Source organism: Haplochromis burtoni, unplaced genomic scaffold (assembly GCF_018398535.1).
Source record: "Haplochromis burtoni strain Fernald_Lab_line unplaced genomic scaffold, NCSU_Asbu1 Contig_999, whole genome shotgun sequence".
NCBI classification, from domain to species: Eukaryota; Metazoa; Chordata; class Actinopteri; order Cichliformes; family Cichlidae; genus Haplochromis; species Haplochromis burtoni.
Genome location: NW_024583360.1, coordinates 44,079 through 68,079, shown reverse-complemented (window position 1 = coordinate 68,079; position 24,001 = coordinate 44,079). Strand labels below are relative to the sequence as shown.

General features: G+C 43.9%; 2 protein-coding genes across 9 annotated transcripts in view; one reads left to right on the top strand and one right to left on the bottom strand.

Moving 5' to 3' along the window:
* Positions 1-8,150: 8,150 nt before the first annotated feature.
* On the bottom strand, positions 8,151-12,138 carry LOC102291856 (inhibin beta A chain). The gene is made up of 2 exons (XM_005951862.2): positions 11,321-12,138; positions 8,151-9,552 (listed from the first exon to the last, which is right to left on the bottom strand). Exons 1-2 carry the CDS (start codon positions 11,718-11,720, stop codon positions 8,777-8,779), a joined length of 1,176 nt encoding a protein of 391 aa, XP_005951924.1. The 5' UTR covers positions 11,721-12,138; the 3' UTR covers positions 8,151-8,776.
* Positions 12,139-18,300: 6,162 nt separating this feature from the next.
* Positions 18,301-24,001, top strand: part of amph (amphiphysin) — a 43,978-nt gene continuing 38,277 nt past the window's right edge. For all 8 annotated transcript variants that reach the window (XM_042216294.1, XM_005951861.2, XM_042216296.1 and 5 more), the window contains exons 1-7: positions 18,301-18,438; positions 18,874-18,954; positions 19,972-20,026; positions 23,055-23,149; positions 23,240-23,335; positions 23,413-23,520; positions 23,646-23,731. In XM_042216294.1, the coding sequence (XP_042072228.1) occupies positions 18,370-18,438; positions 18,874-18,954; positions 19,972-20,026; positions 23,055-23,149; positions 23,240-23,335; positions 23,413-23,520; positions 23,646-23,731 (590 nt within the window). In that variant the 5' untranslated portion in view covers positions 18,301-18,369. The remainder of the gene's footprint in view (positions 18,439-18,873; positions 18,955-19,971; positions 20,027-23,054; positions 23,150-23,239; positions 23,336-23,412; positions 23,521-23,645; positions 23,732-24,001) is intronic.

The following is a 24,001-nucleotide window of genomic DNA, read 5'->3' as shown; positions in this document are numbered from 1 at the left end:
ATATATTTTATTCTATTCTGTACAGTTGTGTACTGTATTTATTCTTATTGTATTCTAATTTTTGCTTCATAACTTTTGCAATGTCCACTTCCTGCTGTGACAAAACAAATTTCCCACGTGTGGGACTAATAAAGGTTATCTTATCTCTTATCTTATCTTCACAGATACAAACACACACACAGTATTTTCATGGCTCTGCTGTTTATATGCGCTCAGGCCAATTAAAGGCTCCTTCTGCAGAATTTCAAACATCTCTGAAATGCTAAAGTCAGACGGCTTCTCTCCTCCTCCTGACGCTCGTGAGTCATCTGTCACTCTGTTCTGTGGGCGTCTGAACAAACTGACTCGCTGCTGAGGCCAATTTGAGGCGAGAAGAAAGATTCTCGCCATCTGAATGAAAACACGGATCTGAGCGGAGTCGGTAGACCAATCAGTGAGTCTATGAATCAGAATCAGAATCAGAATGGGGTTTATTGCCAGATGTTGAGGTTTACAACATTAGGAAATTGCTGCGGTGCTTCAGTGCAAACAATAAGAATTAAAGTGCTATGTAGAAAGAAAGATATGTGCATGAGATATACATGAGATATATACATGAGAATAAGAATTATGAGTGCTACGTAGAAAGATATATACATGAGTGCAGGTGGTGATCAGTGCCAAACATGGAATGATGCAGTGAACACAGCGTAGGGTCATGTGTTAGTGGTGGGGACAGTCATATGGTTATTGTTCATGTGTCCAACAGCAGAGGGGAAGAAACTGTTCTTATGGCGAGAGGTTCTGGTGCGAATGGACCGGAGCCTCCTGCCTGAGGGGAGCAGGTCAAACAGACTGTGTCCAGGGTGAGAAGGGTCAGCTGAGATCCGAGCTGCACGCCCCAGTGTCCTGGAGGTGTACAGGTCCTGCAGAGATGGGAGTCTGCAGCCAATCACCTTCTCAGCAGAGCGCACAACACGCTGCAGTCTCTGTTTGTCCCTGATAGTGGCTCCAGCGTACCACACGGTGATGGAGGAGGTGAGGATGGACTCGATGATTGCAGTGTAGAACTGCATCATCGTCCGTGTTGGCAGGTTGAATTTCTTCAGCTGCCTCAGGAAGTACATCCTCTGCTGGGCTTTCTTGATGACGGAGGTGATGGTGGGCTCCCACTTCAGGTCCTGGGTGATGGTGGTACCCAGGAAGTGGAATGAGTCCACAGAGGTGATGGGGGTGTCAGTCAGGATGATGGGGGGGAGTGGGGCTGTGTGCTTCCTGAAGTCCACAATAATCTCCACTGTCTTCTGGGCATTCAGCACCAGGTTGTTGTGGCTGCACCAGGACACCAGACGTTCAACCTCCCTCCTGTAGGCAGACTCATCCCCGTCCGAGATGAGTCCAATAACGGTGGTGTCATCTGCAAACTTGATTAGCTTGACAGACTGGTGGGTGGAGGTGCAGCAGTTGGTGTACAGGGAGAAGAGCAGAGGAGAAAGAACACAGCCCTGAGGGGAGCCGGTGCTGATGGTCCGGGAGTCCGAGACATTCTTTCCCAGCCTCACATGCTGCTTCCTGTCCGTCAGGAAGTCAGTGATCCACCGGCAGATGGGATCAGGCACATTCATCTGGGAAAGCTTGCCTCGGAGATGGTCTGGAAGGATGGTGTTGAAGGCAGAGCTGAAGTCCACAAACAGGATCCTGGCGTAGGTTCCTGGGGAGTCCAGATGCTGCAGGATGAAGTGTAGGGCCATGTTGATGGCGTCGTCTACAGACCTGTTGGCTCTGTATGCAAACTGCAGGGGGTCCAGGAGGGGGGCCGTGAGGGTCTTGAGATGGGAGAGAACCAGGCGCTCAAATGACTTCATGACCACAGATGTCAGAGCCACGGGTCTGTAGTCATTTAGTCCAGTGATCCTAGGTTTCTTGGGGACAGGGATTATGGTAGAGGACTTGAAGCAGGCAGGCACATGACATGCCTGCAGTGAGGAGTTGAAGATGCCAGAAAACACTGGGGCCAGCTCGTTTGCACAGTGTCTGAGGGTGGCAGGAGACACACCGTCTGGGCCGGGAGCTTTTCGAGCATTCAGACTCCTAAACTGCTTCCTCACATCTGCTTCATGAATATGAAGAGTTGTGGTCGGAGGAGGTGGTGTGAAATCCTCTTTTGTGTGGGGTGAGGGGGCGGGTGTTGCAGGTGAACAGTTTGAAGGCGGTGATGGCTCTATGGAGGGGGGAGAGGTGGGGGATGAGTGTCCAAAGTGCCTCTATTGTTGGGGTCGTTGGAGGTGTGAAGGCTGCCTGATGGCTCGTCAAAACGACAGTAGAAGTCGTTGAGGGTGTTGGCTAAGAGCAAGTGAGCGGGAGAGCCCGCACACCACACCTCCGACCTCTACAGCCAAGTCAGGTCACGTTAGTGGACTCGTGTAGCACGACTTAGAGGGCCAGGCTCGAGACCGTCACACATGTTCGTTTAAATCCTGCAGATGTGATCGTCACCTCAAACCCAGCGTCAGAGCAGTGGGGAAATAGTGGCAGGAGCCAGTCCCCTGTGACAGCTGTTTGACTCCACCCTGTAAGGACTCATCTTCAGACCATGTGAGAACACGCAACATTAAAAAGTTAAGAGGTCACAAACATGATTTATGGATAAACCTCTTCCAATAATAAAGTTCTGACGCTCCATTTAAATGAGAGTCTCAGGTGAGCTCAGGTGTTCAGGAAGTTTACTCTGTACAGGAACATGCTCGTTGATTTGGTAAAATCCCAGTTGCAGGTTTTTGTATCAGGTCTAAACTGCTCAAAAGAAACACATGAACAAGTAATGTAATGTAGACAGACATCCTTTTATTGTTGATGTATTTTTAATAGATATTCAGTCAAATTCAGTGTTATTTATGTAGCACTCGCCTCAAGGTGCTTTATATTATAAAATAAGTGATCTACAGTGGGTACTGTACTGTTGAGGATGGTGAGCCGGGGTTCTCCTAAAGTCAGCCGCCATCTCCACAGTCTTGAGTGAGTTCAGCTCCAGGTGGTTCTGACTGCACCAGTGGACCAGCTGCTCCACCTGCTGTCTGTATGCAGATTGCATCGTTCTGGACCAACACACCTGAATCACATGATTAGTTCCATACCAGGCCTCTGGAGAACTTCAGGACATGTTGAGGAGCTAATTTAGCCATTTAAATCAGCTGTGTTGGTTCAAGGACACATCTAAAACCTGCAGGGACACCGGCCCTTGAGGCCTGGAGTTGCCCACCCCTGGTGTAGAGGGAGAAGAGCTGATGGTCTGGTGTGGGATGTGATACTCCTCAGTCTCACCTACTGTTGCCTGTCCATCAGGAAGCTGGTGTTCCATGGAAAGGTGGAGGTGGGCACAGTGAGATGGGTGAGCTTTCAATGGAGGATATCTGGGATTACGGTGTTGAAGGCCAAGCTGAAGTCCAAGAACAGTATCCCAGGTTGGTTGGGGTGATGCAGTTGTGTGTGTTGGAGTCCCAAACTGACTGCATACTCGGCCAACCACTGTGCCCAGTTTCTCCTCGGGGTTGACTTCCAGCTTCCTGGTTGGGTTGTTATTCCTGAATGTGGAAACAGTCTTGATCTGCACACACAAGTCCTCAAAAACATGGCTTCATGATGTCACAGTTCTATACCTCCACCCTGTACGCTGTCTCATCCCCATCAGAGATGAGCCCAAACATGGCGGTGTCATCGGCATACTTGACGATGAAGTTGGTTGGGTGGGTAGGTGTACAGGGTGTACATCAGGGGCTGAGAACGCAGCCCTGTGGGGATCCGGTGGTGACAGTGGGGGAGGTGGGGGCCAAGTACTTACAAATAATTAGTAATGTATATTAATATCATCATTATCAACATGATGACTAGGATAATGAAAGACACCAGGTACAGCGATTGTCTGAACCCACTGTTATTTGTACAATCTCATCATCAAGTTTGCTGATGACACCACAGACTCATCTCCCTTTGAGATGAGGCAGCCTACAGAGAGGAAGTCCTGAAGCTGGCAGCTGGTGTTCAGAGAACAACCTGGCACTGAACACTAAGAAAACCAAAGAGGCTCATTGTATACTTCAGGAGAACAGCACTGACTTACCCCCCTTTACATCACAGGGAGTGTGTGGAGAGGTCCACAGCTTCCGGTTCCTTGGTGTCCTCATCTCCTCTGACATCTCCTGGATAGACAACATTCAGTGGTCGTTAAAAAGGCCAACAGCGGCTGCACTTCCTGAGAGTCCTCAGGAAGTAAAGCTGAACTCCAACCTACCTTTTACCGCTCATTCGTGGAGAGCCTGCTTACACACTGCATCACAGTATGGTACAGCAACTGCACTAAGGCGGACAGAGTGAGGCTTCAGCTGCCCTCTCCCCTCCCTGATGTACATTTATTCCTCCCGCTGCCTCAGCAGAGCAGCAAACATTATCAAGAGACAGCTCCCACCCTGGTTTCAACATGTTCAGCCTGCTTTCCTCAGGGCAGCACTACAGGTGCATCAACACAAAACCCCACAGACTCAAAAACAGTTTCTTTGCAAGAGCCATAACCACCCTGAACTCACACATGCACTGACAACACAGCTCCAGCCCCCAATCCAAGGACTACTATACACAGACAACACAGCTACCATCAGCACTGTGCAATACTGAGTTACGTGCAAAAACCCACACTGTAAATACATAACATTATGTATTTTTTCCCCCAATATTTGTATATTTGTACTTGTTATATGTTTGAATACTGTTCATATGTATGTAGTGCTGCAGAACTTTTGCCTCATGTCTGCACTGAGCAGGAGATGCTCTGAATCTCATTGTACATGTGTGTGTAGTGACAAAAAAGGACTACTATTCTATTCTATTCTATTCTATTCTATTCTATTCTATTCTAATAAAAGATTTTTCCTCTCTGTCTGTTTCTGTAGTATACAGTGAGCATGTATACATGGGGATTAAACAGGCTTAGGTTTCTTCCAGCTCCTTTTTGATTATGTTATTTATTGTGATTGTTGTTTGTATAGTTTATGTTTTAACATGTTTGAAATAAGCCCTCACAGACAGAAAACACTGTCTCTCTCTTATATATATATATATGCGGACCTAAACTACAACTTAAACTGGGAAAAGACATGAATATGAAACTGAACGGGAACATACAAAAATGTAACTGTGCAATAATCAAAACAGCATGAACAAGAACCTGAACAGTAGGGAAAAAAACTCTGTGACCTGACGTGAAGACAAAGAACAAAGGAGACAGACGACTCAAATACACAGGAGGATAATGATGGAAGTGGAAACACCAGGGGAGACACAGCTGACACTAATGAACATGACGCCATAGGGGGACCAAAACTATACACACTGGACATGGAAACACCAGACTCTTCAAAATGAAACAGGAAACATGGAGCGACGTAAACATGACAGCACAAGCCGGACAATTAGAACATGGAACCGAGGAGAGACTAACGGACATGCATTACTGAAAGAAAAAACACTGAAGACAAGAAAAGACTCATACATCAGGACATGTGGTAGACTCAAGTACTCCCTCAACTTAACCTATTTCCAATATAACATAAGAAATCAAAAATACAAAATAAACTCAAACTGCTGGTGCACAGAGCCAGCGCCTGACAACGGGAAACTGAAAAGATAACACAGGAAGTACGAGAGACACACTGAGGCTCAGACTGACCACATACAGAGGGCACGAGCACAGATAGACATCAATAACACAGGAAACTAGACCCAAGATGACAAGGAAACAGAGGAGGAATGATAACAAACTATGAATACAAATATTAAACAGGGATCACAACTATTGCATCGAAATCAGGGAAAGAATCGGAATCGAAACACCCTGAGTCACAGACAGAGTTTCAGTAGTTTACAGTGTAATTAATCAGATCTGCCATTCAGATATTCCAGAGTACATGTGGCCTTTAGCCTTTAATACTTGTAAAATACATTTACAGTGTGTATTATCGTAGGGTCTTTACCTTACAATAAGGCTCATCAAACACAGTGAGGCAACTGTCGTCATGATATAAATTCAATTCCTTTTTTCAGTTCAATAAAAATGAATTGAACTGATGCCCAATGTAGACCTGTGGAAACCAAACATGAATTCTCACTAACATTATATATAATGTCATTAATTATAAACAAAACCTTCAGGAATGATTTCTGTTTTACAGGCAATACATCTATCTGTTATCTGTCCCGTCAACTCTTTCATACAGCACAGCTTTAGTAACCGAAGGGTATCCCACTCGTTTCTAATGGTAATAATGTATTGTTTTATACAGAGGAAACATGCTACACATTTCACAAGAACACACATTTTAACCAAGTGTTAATAGAAATATAAAGGCTCAGAGCAGCGTTGACTCCTGTTTTTTTTTTACAGCATATGTTCTGCCTGTTCATGATGGTTTGTGTTATTGGGGATCTAACCCGTCAGCTGTAAGGATCTCACTTTGTTTAGAACAAAGACAATGGACTGATGTTATTGGTGGTTTTCTCATGTAATTGCCATCTAAACCATATCTCTGTTTGTGTGAATTTAAACAATTTAAGCTAAAAGTTAAACTCTCACAAATTCCTCTGTTTGGGTACAACAAGTTCAAACCTTCCAAATAGTGCCTCTCTGAGCTGAAGCTGGTCATTGTCCAAAGAGTTTCATCAGTGCCCAGAGTGCTGATAAGCCTGATAACCTCAGTAACTGCTGGAGTCTCTCCCAGGATTCAATAGGTGAGGGTACTGGCCCTGTTTCCAGCCAATCACAGGCATCTTAGCTTAAATGTTTCTGCATTCTGTTTGGTTTTTTTCTGTACTTTTGTCTACAACCCTTTCGGATATATTGTTTTTTCTCAGCCTGCAGCTCTGTGGGCACGTTTGAAACTGACTCCTGATGTTGTGTTTCAGGCTCTTTTCATCAAGTGTTTCTGTGCTCCAGTACCCAGAATTCTTTGGGTTTGCCTCAACAGTCTTTGTGGTTCTTAAACCAACTTGTTAACTCAGCGATGAGTTTGTAGGTCAGTGAACAAACAGAGCGCCACCATGCCAGCTGGCTGCTCCGCTGCTTTCAGCCTGCGAAAGGTTTAACTTTACCACTGTCAACAGCCAATCAGGGGGCAGAACAGACAGAGGTGAACGTGAAGGAGCCTCTCAGTCTGCCAGCCATCGCTCCCATTTTTACCTGAAGACAAAGAGCTGGCTCTCAGATTTCCCCATCGCTCTGAAGGGCTTTGTGAATGTGTGAAAACAGAGTTCAGCTCAGAGCTGAGGGGCTGGGTGTCTTTGAACACATGCGTCAGGAGTCCAGCCTGCATGTCCAGGCCAAGATACTGAACCCATCAGGGTGTCAGTGTGTTTGTGGATGTTTGAAAGGTGCTTGAGTATAGAAGAAAAGTATCTGTATGAATGAAGCTTAGAGGAAATGTGCTTAGAGGAGAAAAGAGCTATTTAAGAACAAGTCTGTTTACCATTTACAGCATGAATAACATCAGAGAGTAGCTGCCTGAAAGTTTCCCATAAGCACGTCTTCCTCTGAAAAGAGTTAGGGTTCGAGAATCAAATAAAGGCTGGTTGCAAAAAAAACCCCACTTTGAAACCTGAAAACCGAGCGGCTGGGTGCCAGCAATCACACCAAATCTGAAATAAAATGACTGATCTGCAGTAAATGAAATCACTTCCTGCTTTTCAGATCTTCATTTTGCTTTAGTTAGGATACACTTTAGTGATGTTTGAGCCAGCCCAAATCTGTGATATTAACTCATGATTGACCTTAATAAACCTTTTAAAACAGGGGTGGGGAACTCCAGGCCTCGAGGGCCGATGTCCTGCAGGTTCTAGATCTCACCCTGGGTCAACAGAGCTGAATTACATGATTAGTTCATTACCAGGCCTCTGGAGCACTTCAGGACATGTTGAGGAATCAGCTGACACATCCAAAACCTGCAGGACAGCGGCCCTCGAGGCCTGGAGTTCCCCACCCCTGTTTGAAAGAGTTCATAATGGCTGAGCTGTTCTCATATTTGCAGTGCAAGGTTTGTCCTGAGGGTGGCACGAACTCTCAGAGAGTCATTGAAATGCAAAGACTTGTGTTATTTAGAGTTTTCCAAAGACAGAGACAAAATGTGGATTGGTAGTCCGTTTAATGAGAAAACAATCAATGGAAATAAATTACAGAAACAACATATATTACAATTAAAGATTGATGTGAAGAGAAATGTCTTCAGTTTGTTTTTGTTTCAGCAGATTAAAGGTTTAATCTGACACAGGTGGATTTCAGCCGTTTGTCTCTCAGGAAAATGAACCAAACGTTTGTCTTTGGCTTTCATCTGAATCCAAACTGTGGCAATGCATCTAGAAATACCTATTACTGTGCAAATATCTACATTCAGTGTGTTTCATAACAATAACGAAAATAACGTTTGGCTTCAGCAACCAGATTAACTACTTTCATCTTCAGTGGAACATGCTAATAATGTGGAAATGTTCTCTGAGCAGCAGAAAACCAACACTGATGAAGCACACGGAGACATCCACGTTGCATAGTATCCTCAGCACATTCCAATGTGGAAAAGTCTCTCCCAGTATGAAACACAAAAATTCACTGAACACAGGAGACTGTCTTTCCTGGGAAAGAGCATATCAGATGTTTCTTCCTGCAGGTTGCAGGTTTCATAGAATATTTCTCAGAGGTTCTCTGACAGTTTCCAGAGTCTTTTCCACGTCTGGTAGAAGCAGCAGAGCAAAGGCCAGCTGTTCACGAGCAGCCGCACTCCTCCACGATCATATTCTGGATGTCCTTCTTGATAATCTTCTGCTCTTCGTTGTAGTAGAGCATTGACATTGCTCGCAGCCTCGTTGGCACGCAGCACGACTTGATGTTTTGAAATGGGCTGTAGCCTCTCATGCGATAATGGTTGATGACCGTTGAATGGAAAGACAGCGGTGAACTTCCAATGCTTGCCATGTGGTTTGGACAGTCGCCTTCGCAGTAGTTGGCGTGGTAACCAGCCGGAGCGATGATCCAGTCACTCCAGCCGATGTCTTTAAAGTTCACGTAAAACTCTTGCTTGCAGCAGATGCGGATTTTCCCATCGCACTGCAGAGCTCGTTTAGCTCGGCGCTTAGCCACCTCCTCTTGAGCTCGAAGCGCCACCATGAGGAACGGCCGGTGTGACTGATCTCGTCCCGTGGCCAGTTCACCGTTTGCAGGCGTCAGGACAGGAGCGGCACCTGCTTCGAGACACAGAGGACAGGAAACCCGTAACCTAAGAGGACTGTTGCCGCCGTCCAGTAGATTCTGAACAGTGCGAGGAATGGCGAGGGTGTGCCAGCCACTACGACGGGTGTCCGCCATCTTCTCTGAAACACAGTCCTCGTCATCATCGTCACGATAAAGTCGCAGCATCACTTTGCTTCTCAGGCGGTTCATCTTTGACATTTTCAGGAAGATCCAAACGTTTGCCTGCTCCACCACAGACGAGTCACTTCCCTCCCTCGAAATGTCGAAGGTCACCGCGTTTGGCCCGTCGCCTGTGAAAGAGAATAGTTAGGACATTAGCGCTGTGTCCCATTTACTACACAGAGTCAGAAAATTTCAGTCTAAAACAGTGCGATCTCTGACCCTTGACAATGACAGAGGGGCGTTCAGAATTCAGTCTGATAGTCTTTGACCTTTGACCTCTCAGATTGTATTTTAAGTGGAAACTGGATGGGTTAATGTGGATTAGGGTTGGTGTGTCTGAGTTTGGGAAGATATCAAATGAAACGTGCTGAAGACGCCTTAGGAAAGACCAACTTCATCTGGCAGTTTGTTTTTCCCTGAAGGGAACAAACGAGGAACTTGAAACCATGACCCCGCTGACGCCCCCCCCCCCCAGATAGAAATTTTAATGAGTGAACAAAGTTGATGTTCTTAACAGTGAAAGCTTGAATGGAGCTTCAGCCTCTAAATATATTCAATATGAGGAAAGGCACTAAAAAAAGACCAGGCCTGATTTCAGGGAATGATGTTAATGATGTTAACAAGCCTGGTCATATAGGACACTAATCCCGCCCCCACCCACCCGACACCACCCCAACAAAAAAAAGGCCCGTCCTGTCTCAGCGCTTCCTTCTTTGTCTCCTGTTAGAGAATAATTAGTGAGGCCCAGATTTATCTGAATGAACAGATTATTTACGCGCTAAGATCACTTGGTATGCTCGCCCAAATTACTGTGCACTAATTTGGGCGAGCATCCTTTGAGGGGCCTTTTGATAGAGACAACTATTTATAGAACAAAGCAAAGCAGCAATGTGACGGGTCCGTATTCACAGGAGATTTTAAAGGCTTTGCAACCATCATCATCTTCAGTAAGTCACAGTGGATTGAGAACAGGTTAATGACAAGCAGTAAAGGTTCTGCCAGCAAAGATCTACTGCTGTTCAGACCAATGTTTCCCTCATCTTTCATCTGTTGAGACTTTCTCCAGCTGTTGTTCTCAGTGAAAATACTCTGTGGATTTAAGATGTTCTCATATTGATTGTTACTCTGAGTCTTTATGACCCAAACCAGCAGATCATTCGAACATTCCTGTTTGAAGTAAAGTTTGTCCGCTAATTGGTCACCAGTCTGTCTGATGGACATCGTCAGTGACTGTTTGAACTTTGATGAGAAGTTGATTTGTTAGTTTACATTTTGGGGTTCAGAAATGAAAGAAACAAGGCTGTCGTTCCATCAGAGAACCCTTCCTTGTTTCTGTCAACAGAACAAACACGTTTATTTCACTCGGAGACAAACTGGAAGTTTCAGCACTGCAGTCAAACACATGAATGTGAGCTGAATGTTCTGACCTGAACATGAAAACCTGTGGCTGAAATCTGTAAACACACTTTGACCTCTTTGGATTATTGTGAATGAGCTAAAAGAGCAAACAGACAGTCTGACATCACTGACGGTCAGTGAACCTCTGAAGAGTCTGACTCTACAGACTCCACTGAGTCTGGATCTGCTGACGTTAATAACCGAACCCTAACCCAGCCAAGAGAAAATGTTCCCTACAGACACTCTTTAATCCATCCTGAATGTCAAAGGCTCATCGTGTCTTCAGTTCTTACATTAAAGGGTTTTTTTCTGCCAGACGCCTCCTCGCAGAATTAGCTTTAACCAGTCAGAGGGCTCAGTGGTGAGCCTGAAAACTTTCTACGGCTGTATTTAACCAGAACTAATAACACTAATAACACTGACCCTGAACTCAGAAACTGGATGTGTTCTCTGTCAGAACAAGAAGATAAACCACGCCTGACGTGCCGTGGGACTCACCTGGCTCTCCAAAGGTGATTATTTCAGATGGCGGTTCGGGTGGTGCTGAATTGCCTGTGCCCTGGCCCTCCTCCTGGATCTCCACACTGCCGTCTTCAGCCACATGGGCCACGTGAAGTTTCTTGATGGCGTTGAGCAGAGCGGCACGAGGAACTGGCTGTGTCAGGTTGGGCCGGGCGCTCAGGTGCAGCATGTTGAGAATGTGACGCTTCACTGCCTCCACCATGTCACTCTGAGCTCCGGACGAAGACGAGTTCCTCCTCAGCTGAGGCAAAGAGCACGAAGGACAGTCAGAGGACACCGCCGAGTCATGCAGCCGTGGTGCCGGAGAGATGGTCGGAGAGGCATCGATGAGAAGCCATGCTGAGATGGAAAAGACCACGGCAGAAAGAGAACACATAATGGTTGGCGGTCTGATGCAGAGTAAAAGACAGTAGAGTTTTTATTTGAAACTGGTTTGAGATTCTTCAGATGAAATCCTCTGAAATTCAAAAGACTTCAGGGCGGAAACTAGAAACTCTGACGTGAAGTTGCTGCAGGTCTGATGCGCTGTGAGGGATGTTCTGGTGTTGCTAGTCCTCCTGGTGCTGGCCCGGTGGTCCTGAACTGAACGAACAGTGTGCAGGGTCACTCTACTCTTCCTCTCTGCTCTGTTACAGTAATTATACCTCTCAGCCTGTTTAATCCCTCCCTCCATCCACAGAGGTATTTCCCTGTGAGTCACACACACACACACAGTGAGCAAAGTCTCTCAGAATACCTCAGGACTGTTTGTGGAGTTTCCTCCTGAATGAACGTCACGACATAAGAGGAGGAGGAAGGAGGAAAGAGGAGGTAGTGTCCCTGATTCATTCACCACACACACACACACACACACACACACACACACACACACACACACACACACACACACACACACAAGCACATGCACAGACACACACAGATGAGTCAGCGCAGCGTCATCATCACCTCACGTGGAGGAGAGACTGTCGGTGTGAAATAAATTTTTAGAATGGAGAGAGTTTGTTCTAAAGACCAGTCCTGCACAGAGCAGATGGAGCGTGCTCAAAACAGACTACCACACACGCACACACAGTGACATCAGCACGCCCTCTGCTGGTGGGAGTCAGGACCTACAGCGTCCTCTTCACCTGAGAGGGACCCTCTGAGTCAGTGGCTCCTATAAGTTCACACAGGTCTGTCAGCTCTGCCGCAGGAAGGAGAAACATCGGGAATATCCATGTGTGGATGTCAGTGAACTGACCGCAGATGTCCGACCTGAACGGCTGTAAAGCCTACAAATGTGACGCCGTCATAACACAGGTCAAGCGTCAGCTGAAAATGTCACACAGTCACTCGTTTGTTTGATCAATTCAAGATGTCAACTGGCAAGAAGTGCTTTTTTTTGACAAAATTCAAGTGGATGTGAATTTTTGATTGATCTCACTTTTAAATGACGTAATGCTGTTACTTCTTTGTAAGTGACTCATTTCCCCACTGACACTCTACATCTGAACTTCAGGTTTCCCCCACCAGACACACTGACCTGTGGAAAACAGCACTCAGGAGGTAGTGGGGTTTTGTGGTGTTTGGAAGGTTGGTGGTTAGAAATCCTGCTATTAAAATTTACAGAGGAACAAAGATCTGCAAGACATTTAATCAGGCTAAAGTAATCTGGGACACTAAAAATAAACCAAAGGGGCTTCTATGTGGACACATTAACATTCGCAGTATGTTACCAAAGCATGAGCAACTGGAACATATTCTAAGCAATTCCAATATTTCTATTTTGGGTATCTCTGAATCTTGGCTCACAAGTTCTTCTCCTGAGTCTGCGGTTGTCTTTCCAGAGTACACAGTATTCAGAAGGGATAGAATTGGAACAAGAGGAGGAGGAATACTTGTGTATGTAAAAAAACACCTGGATTGCTCTTTACTTAGTTCACCAATAGATGTCGAAATAGAACATATTTCTGTTAAAATCACTCTTTCCCCAGAAATGTCATTTACGTTGATCTGTTTATATCCCCCTCCTTCAGCAAAGAATATTTTTTATGAACAACTACAGATATTACTTAAATATCATGCTATAAATAATAAGTCTAATGAAATAATTGTAATGGGAGATTTTAATGTCAACTGGGACTGTGAAAAGGACAGAAAAACACTCAAGGGCATAATGGAGACTTTGAACTTTACTCAACACTTTGAACAACCCACAAGAATAACAAGACACTCTAAAACTAAAATAGATCTGGTTTTCAGTAATAAGCCCGAGCGAATTATTAAATCTTATAATTTTATCACTGGTATTTCAGACCACAATTTTATATTATTTTCTAGAAAACTTATAAAATCACGGGTTAAGAATGACTTTCAAAGTTCATCTAATAGGAGATCCTTTTATGAATTCATCCCACCACCACTGTCATGTGTTAAAAAAACATAAATTACTGAACTTCAATAACTTAGTGAAACTTAAAAGAGTGAGTTTAATATATAAAGTCTTACACTCCCTTGCTCCACCACCACTAAAGCAGTTCATTAAGCATAAAGAAAGCTCAGACAGGACCACTCGAGCTACAATCCGAGGAGACTTGTTTATACCCCACAGACGGACAGCATTTGGGCAGAACATCCTTTCTGTCCAGGGTGGCCATCTGTGGAACAGTCGTCCTCAACCCATTAGAGAATGCTCGACACTCAATTTGTTTAAGGCACAGGTTAAAAACTGGTTATGGACAAATCAAGTGTGTGATCATGTATAAGTTGTATAGTTTTAATGTTTTATTTGGGAACAGAAAGGTGTGTATGTGTAAGTTTGGTGATGGAATTTTTATTATGAATGAATGATGAATTTTTATGAATTATTATGTCTATTTTTATGCTTAAGGACAACAGATGGAAATTAGCCCTTGGCTATAATCTGGTATGTTTACATTCATGTAATTTTTTTCTTTACATTTATGTTCATTAACATGCACTGTCCTAAATAAATAAATAAAATCCAATCTGCATGTTGAAAGTGGTCAAAGTGCCCCAGGTGCACCCATCGAATTTACACGTCTGCATGAAAACTAAATGAGGGTAAATATGCGAATACAGACTGCAGGGTTTAACATGCTGTGAGTGTTCACTGTGGAGAAGCGCAACATGAAACCCACTGATGTCTGAACACGGTTGGCGTGGAACGAATAATTAGCAGCTAACTAACCCTATGAACTACATAACTGTACTCAGTATTCTTACAGTGTCATAACAAATGTAACCTTTATAAGACAGAACTGAAGAGAAGGGGCTCTGAAACAGAGCCTGATGATCAAGAGTAAATTTAAATAATGTTCTAAGCTGGAAACGATCTTTTACTTCAACAACACACAAACAGAACCGCGACACAAGCAGGACTCATGGAAACAATCCGGTCATTAAGTCTGATGTCATCAGCCGTGCCTGAGCCCAAACTCCGCTGCAGGTCAAATGAACACTGCAGCATCACTGAGAGTTAAAAGCTGTCTAAATTTTTCATCTTTAATAAAACGATCAGCGTTGCTGCTTTACCAGGTGTAACAATTAAGTTTAACATCCAGGCTTCCATGAAAATAAAAATTATTAAATTTAACAGAGTTAGAAGTTAGCAGGAAGTTAGCTTGCTAGCTTCCATCTAAACATGATATAGCATGTTCTGACTGAGAGATTTATGAAACAATTCAAACGTACAGCTCTGCTATCACTTCCAACATAAATGAAGACAGAAAACTAAACGGCAGTGACGTTTGTAGGGTTACTGAAGTTGGGCTAATATAATGATGTGCTACGTGATCGCTAGCGACACAGCTATGTTAGCATAACATTAGCACAGTGAAGCTGGAGGATGAGCGCTAACTTATTTCCACTCGATAAAAGTTAACGTGAGGGTTCAGAATAGTTAGGGACAAATGCAATAGCATGGCAGGATGCTGTAAACGGACCAAACTTCAGTCAGGAGAACAACCGAGATAATCCATCCACAATACGAGGTTAGTCATTAATATACTGCTGCATGGGCTGTAGTTACATCGGAAGGTTTTAAAAACTGAGCTTTAAAATGAACAGTAGTAATAAAAACTGAGAAAAGCTGACAGTGATCACTGACTGTTTTTAGGGGCTTGTTGAGATTAAATAGAACAAGATACAAAACATTCAAACATGTTAAAAACACAAAAGCCTTATTAAGCGTAGAGTAGTTTGGGCCCGGAAGCAGGATTCATCTCGTCATCACTTAAAGACCAGATAGTCTTCTCAACATGTAGTTTGAGGCTCTGCTGCCCTCTGCTGGTTTTTTCTGGACATTAAATTCAATCAGTTCAGCTTTAGTAATACAGCACCAAGCGATAATCAATCGATAGGGGCCTCAAGGTGCTTCATGCTGCCCTGACAGGTGTTACAGGCCTGGACAGGGGCAGACATTGTTGGCGACACATTGACAAACTGCTCTATAAAGCAGCGGCCCCCAACTCCCAGGCCACGGACTGGTACTGGTCTGTGAGTCGTTTGGTACCGGGCCTCAAGAGTTGAGGCTCGGGTGTGAAATGTATGGTTTTCAGGGTTTTATCGTTAACTCGGCTTCCCTGGGTCTTTTCCCGTGTGTTATGAATAAATTTTCTAAACAATTTAGTGAACTTTATATTTCTTTTGTAGTTGTGTGTCTTTACTTGAAAAAAATATTTACGCGTTACCATAGCAACCAGAGAGCATTAAGGGGCAGAGAGGAGGATGTTACTCTCAATGTTTTTTCAAGAGCACGCTGCTAATAAAGTAAAACATTTACACAGTGAATTCACATTTATTATTATATTTACAAAATACCACAGTTTTTGTTTTGGTCGTATCATTTTATTTTGTTGTATTTATCTGCCACACCTTAAAGGCCGGTCCATGAAAATATTGTCTGAATATTAAACCAGTCTGTGGCGCAAAAAAAGGGTTGGGGACCGCTGCTCTTAAACACAAGCCAGAAAACAAAGTGAGGCAGAAATGATGTCACCGGGATCACAGACATTTACCTCAAAGAGATCATAGTCAGCAAATACAGGTATACATTTCCCAGCATGCTGTCTTTTTTTGACTTATTAAATCAAAAAATCTATCTAAATTGTGGTATGTGAATTGTGGTATGTCCTGAGATTTGATTTTCACACAGGTGTCATCCACATATCTGAACCAATGACTTGGTGGTGTTCTGAGAGTGGTCCTGTTGCTGACGTTGGGCTCATCCTGTAATCTCTTACAAATTATCTCCAACACTTGAGTGACTGGAATACAAGTGAAGGGAGATGTAACATCGTGCGAGACCATTGTTTCATCTGCCTCCACAATAGCATCTCTCACCTTTCAACAAAATCCAATGTGCTCTGGATGTTCAGGTGTTCAGAGCTGCCTACCAACGGGCTGAGGATTGAAGCCAGAAGGAAGAACTCCCTTTAAACACAAAGTGGCCCATACCTGCTTCATACCCTGGAGGACGGGGCTGTGGCTCCCCACACTCCCTAGCAGATCGTTACATGGAGAAACCTTTGGAATGCAAGCATGCTGATCCACACAGGTATGCACACAGGTGTACACACGGGTATTCACAGACGCGGACTACAGCTTTCTTGGCTGCTGCCTCAAAGCACATTGTGCGCTGTCTATCTTGCGTGCTGCACAATATCGTTTATTATTTAGTATCTACTGATATCTACTGCTAGCTAGTTTATTGTGATGGTGCTGTTTTTATTATGTTGCTCTTTGTTGTTTGCTTTCTCTTCTGTTTTTTTTTCTCCATACAGGTGACCCAGGTGTTTTGTTTGTTTTTTTTTCTTTCTTCCCCCCTTCTCACCGTCTCTTCTCCCCTTTGGTTTTCTTTCTCTCCCTCTCTTTCTTTCATTCTTTCTCCCTGTCCTATCCCCCAGTCATGTCTGTCCCGTTTGTAGCAACTGAAAATAAAATAAATTCATAATTATAATAAAGGTCAATCAAATGGACCAATATGGCAAGGCCATGATGATCCACTTGGTAAAATAAATCCGCTTGGCATCTTTCTTGGCCTTAAGACAACAATTCTGATGGCTAAAGATCCAAACGGGACACAAAAAAAAAAACAAAAAAAAAAACCACAAAGTGGCCCCACACAGGTTAGGGTTTGAGTGCTACTCAGATGTAATTATACACACAAACACACACACAGGGGATTGAATAAAATAAAATAAAATATTCATTAAAGGTGTTTTTTGTTGATTATTCGTATTGTTGTAGTACGTGTGTGTGTGTGTGTGTGTGTGTGGGGGGGGGGGGGGGAGGTCAAGATCTCTGTCTAAATAAATAAATAAATCTGGGTAAATTCCCAGATGACGAAACATGCAACTATTTTCCTGGTAATAACTGAAATGAGTAAAGAAAATCAACAGCCTATTTATGCAAGATCATTCATAATTTTATTGTGGGGGTTATATTGGCTGGGTCGGATTATTGGGGGGGTCATAACCCACCTGGAAATTACGCCCCTGGATCACTCTGCTGCTACACAACCAATCACTCCTTATTGATTATTGATCAGAGATCATGACCCATTAGTCCACACCTGGTTGTTAGGATTAGCTGTCACACCTGTCACAGCTGAAGGAGCTTCTATGCGAGGGTCAGGAGTTTAGCCCATATGCGCTGTCAGGCCTTAACGTTTGTTCACCTAGAAAAAGAACGTTTTGTTGCTTAATGACGTCAGGACAGGCTTTAGATCACTTCCTGTTTACTGTAGATTTGAGTTAAAACCTGAAATAGCTCGTGAGTAAGCTGCTCCACCTGCAGATTAACCCGTGACAGTCTGAAAGCTTCGCGGACACACACACACACACACACACACACACACACACACACACACACACACACACACACACACACACACACACACACACACACACACACACCGTCCAATCAGAGGAGCAAAGCGTCCTCGGCCCCGCCCCACTACACTTACACACCCCTCCCCCTCCCGTGTCTCCGGTAATCCTCCGCTCTCTCTCGGTGCGGTCGTCATGGCGGAAATTAAAACGGGAATCTTCGCTAAGAACGTGCAGAAGCGCCTGAACCGAGCCCAGGAGAAGGTGAGAGGGGGAGGAGAGGAGGAGCAGGTGATGGAGGTGATGCGGAGGGCGGATGGAGAAGCGGTGCTGGAGGCTGCAGGAGGCCCGGTCACCGCCGCTCTCTAATCCGATCGCTCACACATGAGGATCGATGTATTACTGATCATCCGCTATTGAGCCGCTCGGAGGTCACGTGATTAGCTACGGGCTGAGGAGAAAAATCATCAGAAACGGAGAAATCATCAAAAACAAATAGAGCACGTTCTGATTGGCTGAAGCAGATCGTGATGTCACGTGTGCGGTAAAACGCGTCACACACGTTTTCCTCTTGAAAATTAAAGACGTTAGTGACGTATTTCCCAGGTCCAAGGTCGACAATGTTGTCCACGACGTGATGACGTCATTGTGCTACCTTAGTTTTATTTATCAGGCGCTTTGATGTGATTTCTCTTTCAGGTTCTGCAGAAGTTGGGAAAAGCAGACGAGACCAAAGATGAGCAGTTTGAACAGGTGGTCATCAACTTCCGGAGGCAGGAGGTAAGACGATACCTGGGATAACTAAGTGAAGTGCTTTACAAATACAGGCCATTTACCAGGCTTAGTTTACTTACAGATTTTATACAGAGCTGGAAGGTCGAAGACTTCAATGCTCTGCTCTGGATGTACAGCTCTCACTGACACTTGAAGACAAAGGCCGGATAATTACTGACAAACTGGTTATTAAGCTGAACTTGACTGTCTCCATATTTGACCTCATTATAAACCACTGCTGGTGGGAGCAGGTGTCACAGTCAGACAGTGTATATGTAAAAACACCAATGTTTGATCACTGTTTAATCAGCATTCACATTAATTTCAAAAATTCAAAGACTTTCAATTTTATACAGATGTAAATGTGTAAAATAAGAGTTGCTTTCAAAATAAAAGCAACAAAATTACATTGTGATTTTCTGGTTAACGGTAAGCCATTCTCTGATGGGGAGAAACTGCATGATATATGCTTTAACAAATTTCCCTTTGACCTGAAAGGGGCCAGGCAGCCACGTGACCAGGTGTTTTTAATGCCCAGGCGTGCTGTAGATGAGATCTCAGCCACTCTAACAGATCTGCAGTGGCCTTATTTTCCAGAGATCTGATTCGTTAGTTGGCAGTTAACAGAATATGAGAGGCGAGTACAGCACCACTTACCATGGCAATGTAACCTGGTAAGACGTAAACACTCTGTGTAACCTTGAAAACACAGAGTTAAACTTTAAGTTACCTGGATTCCAAATCCTGTGTCGTAGAGAGCTCAGTTCATGCCTTTAGTGTGAAAAACCTCAGTTTATGTTTGATTTGATTGATATTGTGCATAATCACAACAACGGTTGCCTCAAGGCACTTTGTATTGTAAGATAAAGACCCTATAATATAAAGAGAAAACTCAGACAAGAAACTGGTGACAGTGGGAACGAAAAACTCCCTTTGAACAGGAGGAAACCTCTGCAAAATGTGGAAACCAAATTCTTCCAGTGTAAAATAACTGATATCACATGTTTGTGTGTGCTTTGCCAGACTGAAGGTTCTCGGCTGCAGAGGGAGATGAAGGCCTACATGTCTGCCATTAAAGGTCTGTATGGTTCATTATCTACGTGATACAAACCTCAAATGAAAGAAACGTCTTCAGTGACACTTTGCATGATTCACAGTTTATAATGATCTTTCATTATCTAATGCTGCAACCTACTTGGAAAGTCAGAGCAGCCACAGAAGTAAACAGTCCAAGATGGCGGCAGTCAACTTTGAATCTGTACTGCCACTGTAGTGTATTTGCAACTCACTAAATAAGACATAGAGAGTACTGACCAGGCTCTATCCATGAATGTGCTGCAGGGGAGCTTTTAAGTACAAAAAATATTATTATGCTGTATTGTCAGTAATAACTGAAGGACTCTATCTTGCTAAGAACCAAAGCAAATCCTGTTTTGTTTTCTCACATTGCAAACTTTCTTACTGAAACATATGAACTCAGGAGTGATGCCACTGCTGAATTACGAGGTACCTGGAATGTGGCATCAGTTCATCCTCTGTCTTAAAAAAGCTTTTTTAGTTTCTTCCCCTTCAAGACTACTTTGTTATGATTGGCTGCCCCTCACTAGGATTCTATTCAATATTCAATTCAACTCATCCATCCATCTTCATCCGCTTTATCCGGGGCCGGGTCGCGGGGGCAGCAGCCTAAGCAAAGAGGCCCAGACCTCCCTCTCCCCAGCCACCTCCTCCAGCTTATCCGGGGGAATACCAAGGCGTTCCCAGGCCAGCCGAGAGATATAATCTCTCCAGCGTGTCCTGGGTCTGCCCCGGGGCCTCCTCCCGGTGGGACATGCCTGGAACACCTCACCCAGGAGGCGCCCAGTTCAGTTTTATTTATACAGCACCAATATACAGCACCAAATCACAACAACAGTCGCTTTATAACTAGGGCTGGGTATCGTCACTGATTTCTAGAATTGATTTGATTCCGATTCACAAGGTCCTGAATCGATTCGATCCACGATTCGATTCAATTCGATTTGAATCTGGGAAATTTTGCCTCAGACAGTCAGAAATATTATAATTCAGATCAGTACATTTACATATTTTTTTATCTATAAAAAGGAAGCTGACACTTGCGAGACTTTATCACAGGTGTGAGCATCACAGCAGAGGCCTTTGTGTCAAAGCAGCTGAAGATAAAACACAGAAAACATGGAGGTGATTTTCCTGGCCTGAGATTTTATAAAAATATTCTGCAGTACATCAAAAACGAAAGAAAATCATTAATCAACTTATGAACATTACCTCTGACGTTACAGCGGTTTTATTAGAGACACAGCTGAGCGTTTTGCATTTTGCATAATTTTAAAAAGTTTAAATTTGTTCAGAAGCCTGTTGAACGGCAGAAATTAGGTTTTCTTTTTGGAAGTAAGTAAAAGGAAAAAAAAACAGCAGCCGTCAGCGCTGTAAGCAACGGTAGTCTTGTGCATAACAAGCAAGCGAATAATGCAGAAAACAGATTTCAGGGATAGACGGGAAACTGTTCTTGAAGTATACAGAGAGAGAGAGAGAGAGAGAGAGCTGTGCATGAAGTGTGATTTTATTGTGGTGGAAGCAAAACAGCAAAAGTCAGAGGGAGTCCATGACGATGTTTATGTGAAGCGTAGTTTGGATCTTCTTTTGCTGCTGGTTCAGTCAATATTGTCTGGAGAGACATCAAATTAACAGCTTTAGAATCAGCGCAAAAAGGGCGTAAACACAAAGCGCGGACCCGCCGACACATCAGAATCAGCGAGCTGTCGGCTTTCAGCCCCGACCGTGTCCGTGCCGTCAGGTAAGAAAGGCGACATCTCACTGATTCTGATCCGCAGGTCCACGCTTTGTGTTTACGTCTTTGTGCAGAATCCGTGTTCCTGCTCTCATTTACTGTTTTAAATGTTTGGTGGTTGTTGAAATTTTGTGACGTTCTACCTGAGATTCTGGAATTTTGGGCAAAATACATTTATATAAAAAAATCGATTCAGGATTTTAATGAATCGATATTACGTTATCAAAGCCAGAATCCATTTTAATCGATGAATCGATTATTAAAACCCACCCCTATTTATAACGCCTATGAGCAAGCAGTTTGGTGACAGTGGGAAGGAAAAACTCCCTTTTAACAGGAAGAAACCTCCAGCAGAACCAGGCTCAGGGAGGGGCGGGGCCATCTGCTGTGATTGGTTGGAGTGAGAGAAGGAAGACAGGATAAAGACATGCTGTGGAAGAGAGACAGAGGTTAATAACAGATATGATTCAATGCAGAGAGGTCTGTTAACACATAGTGAGTGAGAAAGGTGACTGGAAAGGAAAAACTCAATGCATCATGGGAATCCCCCGGCAGCCTACGTCTATTGCAGCATAACTAAGGGAGGATTCAGGGTCACCTGGTCCAGCCCTAACTATATGCTTTAGCAAAAAGGAAAGTTTTAAGCCTAATCTTAAAAGTAGAGATAGTGTCTGTCTCCTGAATCCAAACTGGAAGCTGGTTCCACAGAAGAGGGGCCTGAAAACTGAAGGCTCTGCCTCCCATTCTACTTTTAAATACTCTAGGAACAACAAGTAGGCCTGCAGAGCGAGAGCGAAGTGCTCTAATAGGGTGATATGGTACTACAAGGTCATTAAGATAAGATGGGGCCTGATTATTTAAGACCTTGTATGTGAGGAGCAGGATTTAACAGGAAGCCAAAACAGGAGAAATCTGCTCTCTCTTTCTAGTCCCTGTCAGGACTCTTGCTGCAGCATTTTGGATTAGCTGAAGGCTTTTCAGGGAGTTTTTAGGACTTCCTGATAATAATGAATTACAGTCGTCCAGCCTGGAAGTAATAATTGGTGACTGTTATGATTTGGTGCTGTATAATTAAAATGGAACTGAATTAAATTGAACTACAACTCCTGAGTAAACTAACATAGCCTCACAGAAAAGGTTTCAGTTAGATGGCGCAGGTGGGCAGAGCTCTGACCTCACTATTTAAAATTTCCGGACAGGACGATAGAGAAAAGCTTATCTTCTTTTCGCAGTGAGTAGCAAAGTTAAATGTTGCCATTGTGACCACCAGCTGAAATTGTACTGTCATTGGCAGGGATGCAGCAAGCATCCATCAACCTGACTCAGTCTCTGCACGAAGTCTATGAACCCGACTGGCATGGAAAGGATGACGTCCTGACCATCGGGAAGGTCAGAGTCATAAAAACATCCCAGGGTACAGAAGAACACCAAAATCCACCTGAAATATGTACCATAAACCTAGGTTTCTATTTTCTGCAGGACTGTGATGCATTGTGGGAAGACTTCCACAACAAGCTGGTGGACTCGACACTACTAAATCTGGATGCATACCTGCAGCAGTTTCCAGATCTCAAGGCAATCAGCAGTTTGGTTAGGGAATGATTTTCTGAAATGGATGCATGTCATGAAAGCTCAACTTCTTTTCGTTTCAGACCCGTGTCGCCAAAAGAAGCCGCAAACTCATTGACTATGACAGTGCCCGACACCACATGGAAACCATGCAGACGTCTGGGATGAAGAATGACCGCAAGATGATCAAAGTGAGTCATTTCATGTGTAGACGGACATTCACAAGATAAAGGATCAGCTGTTTCCTGTTACCTGTGCAGCTGTTGTATCTGTGCAGGTGTTTTGTAGTTGATTTAATCATGAACTTTGTCTGTAGGCAGAGGAGGAGCTCAAAAAGGCACAGAAGGTGTTTGATGAGTTGAATACTGGTCTACAGGAAGAACTGCCAACTCTTTGGGATCGGTGAGTTTTGACATAGCATGCTAGGTTTGAGTGGGCAACTAAAATTTCAGGGTGAGTAACTTATAAGAAAAAAGGTTAAAGCTCCTGAACAACGAGCTCCTGGTTTGAGTCTGGATTTTAATGCTGACATCTTAGAGAAGACTGCTTTTGTACATGATCCCTGATAGATTGAACAAGTTATTATTAAAACACTGATTAGTTCCAGGCCATATGTAGCAACCTGCGATGGTTTCTACAGCTACTCTTAGTACCATTGATGTTAAGTTAGAC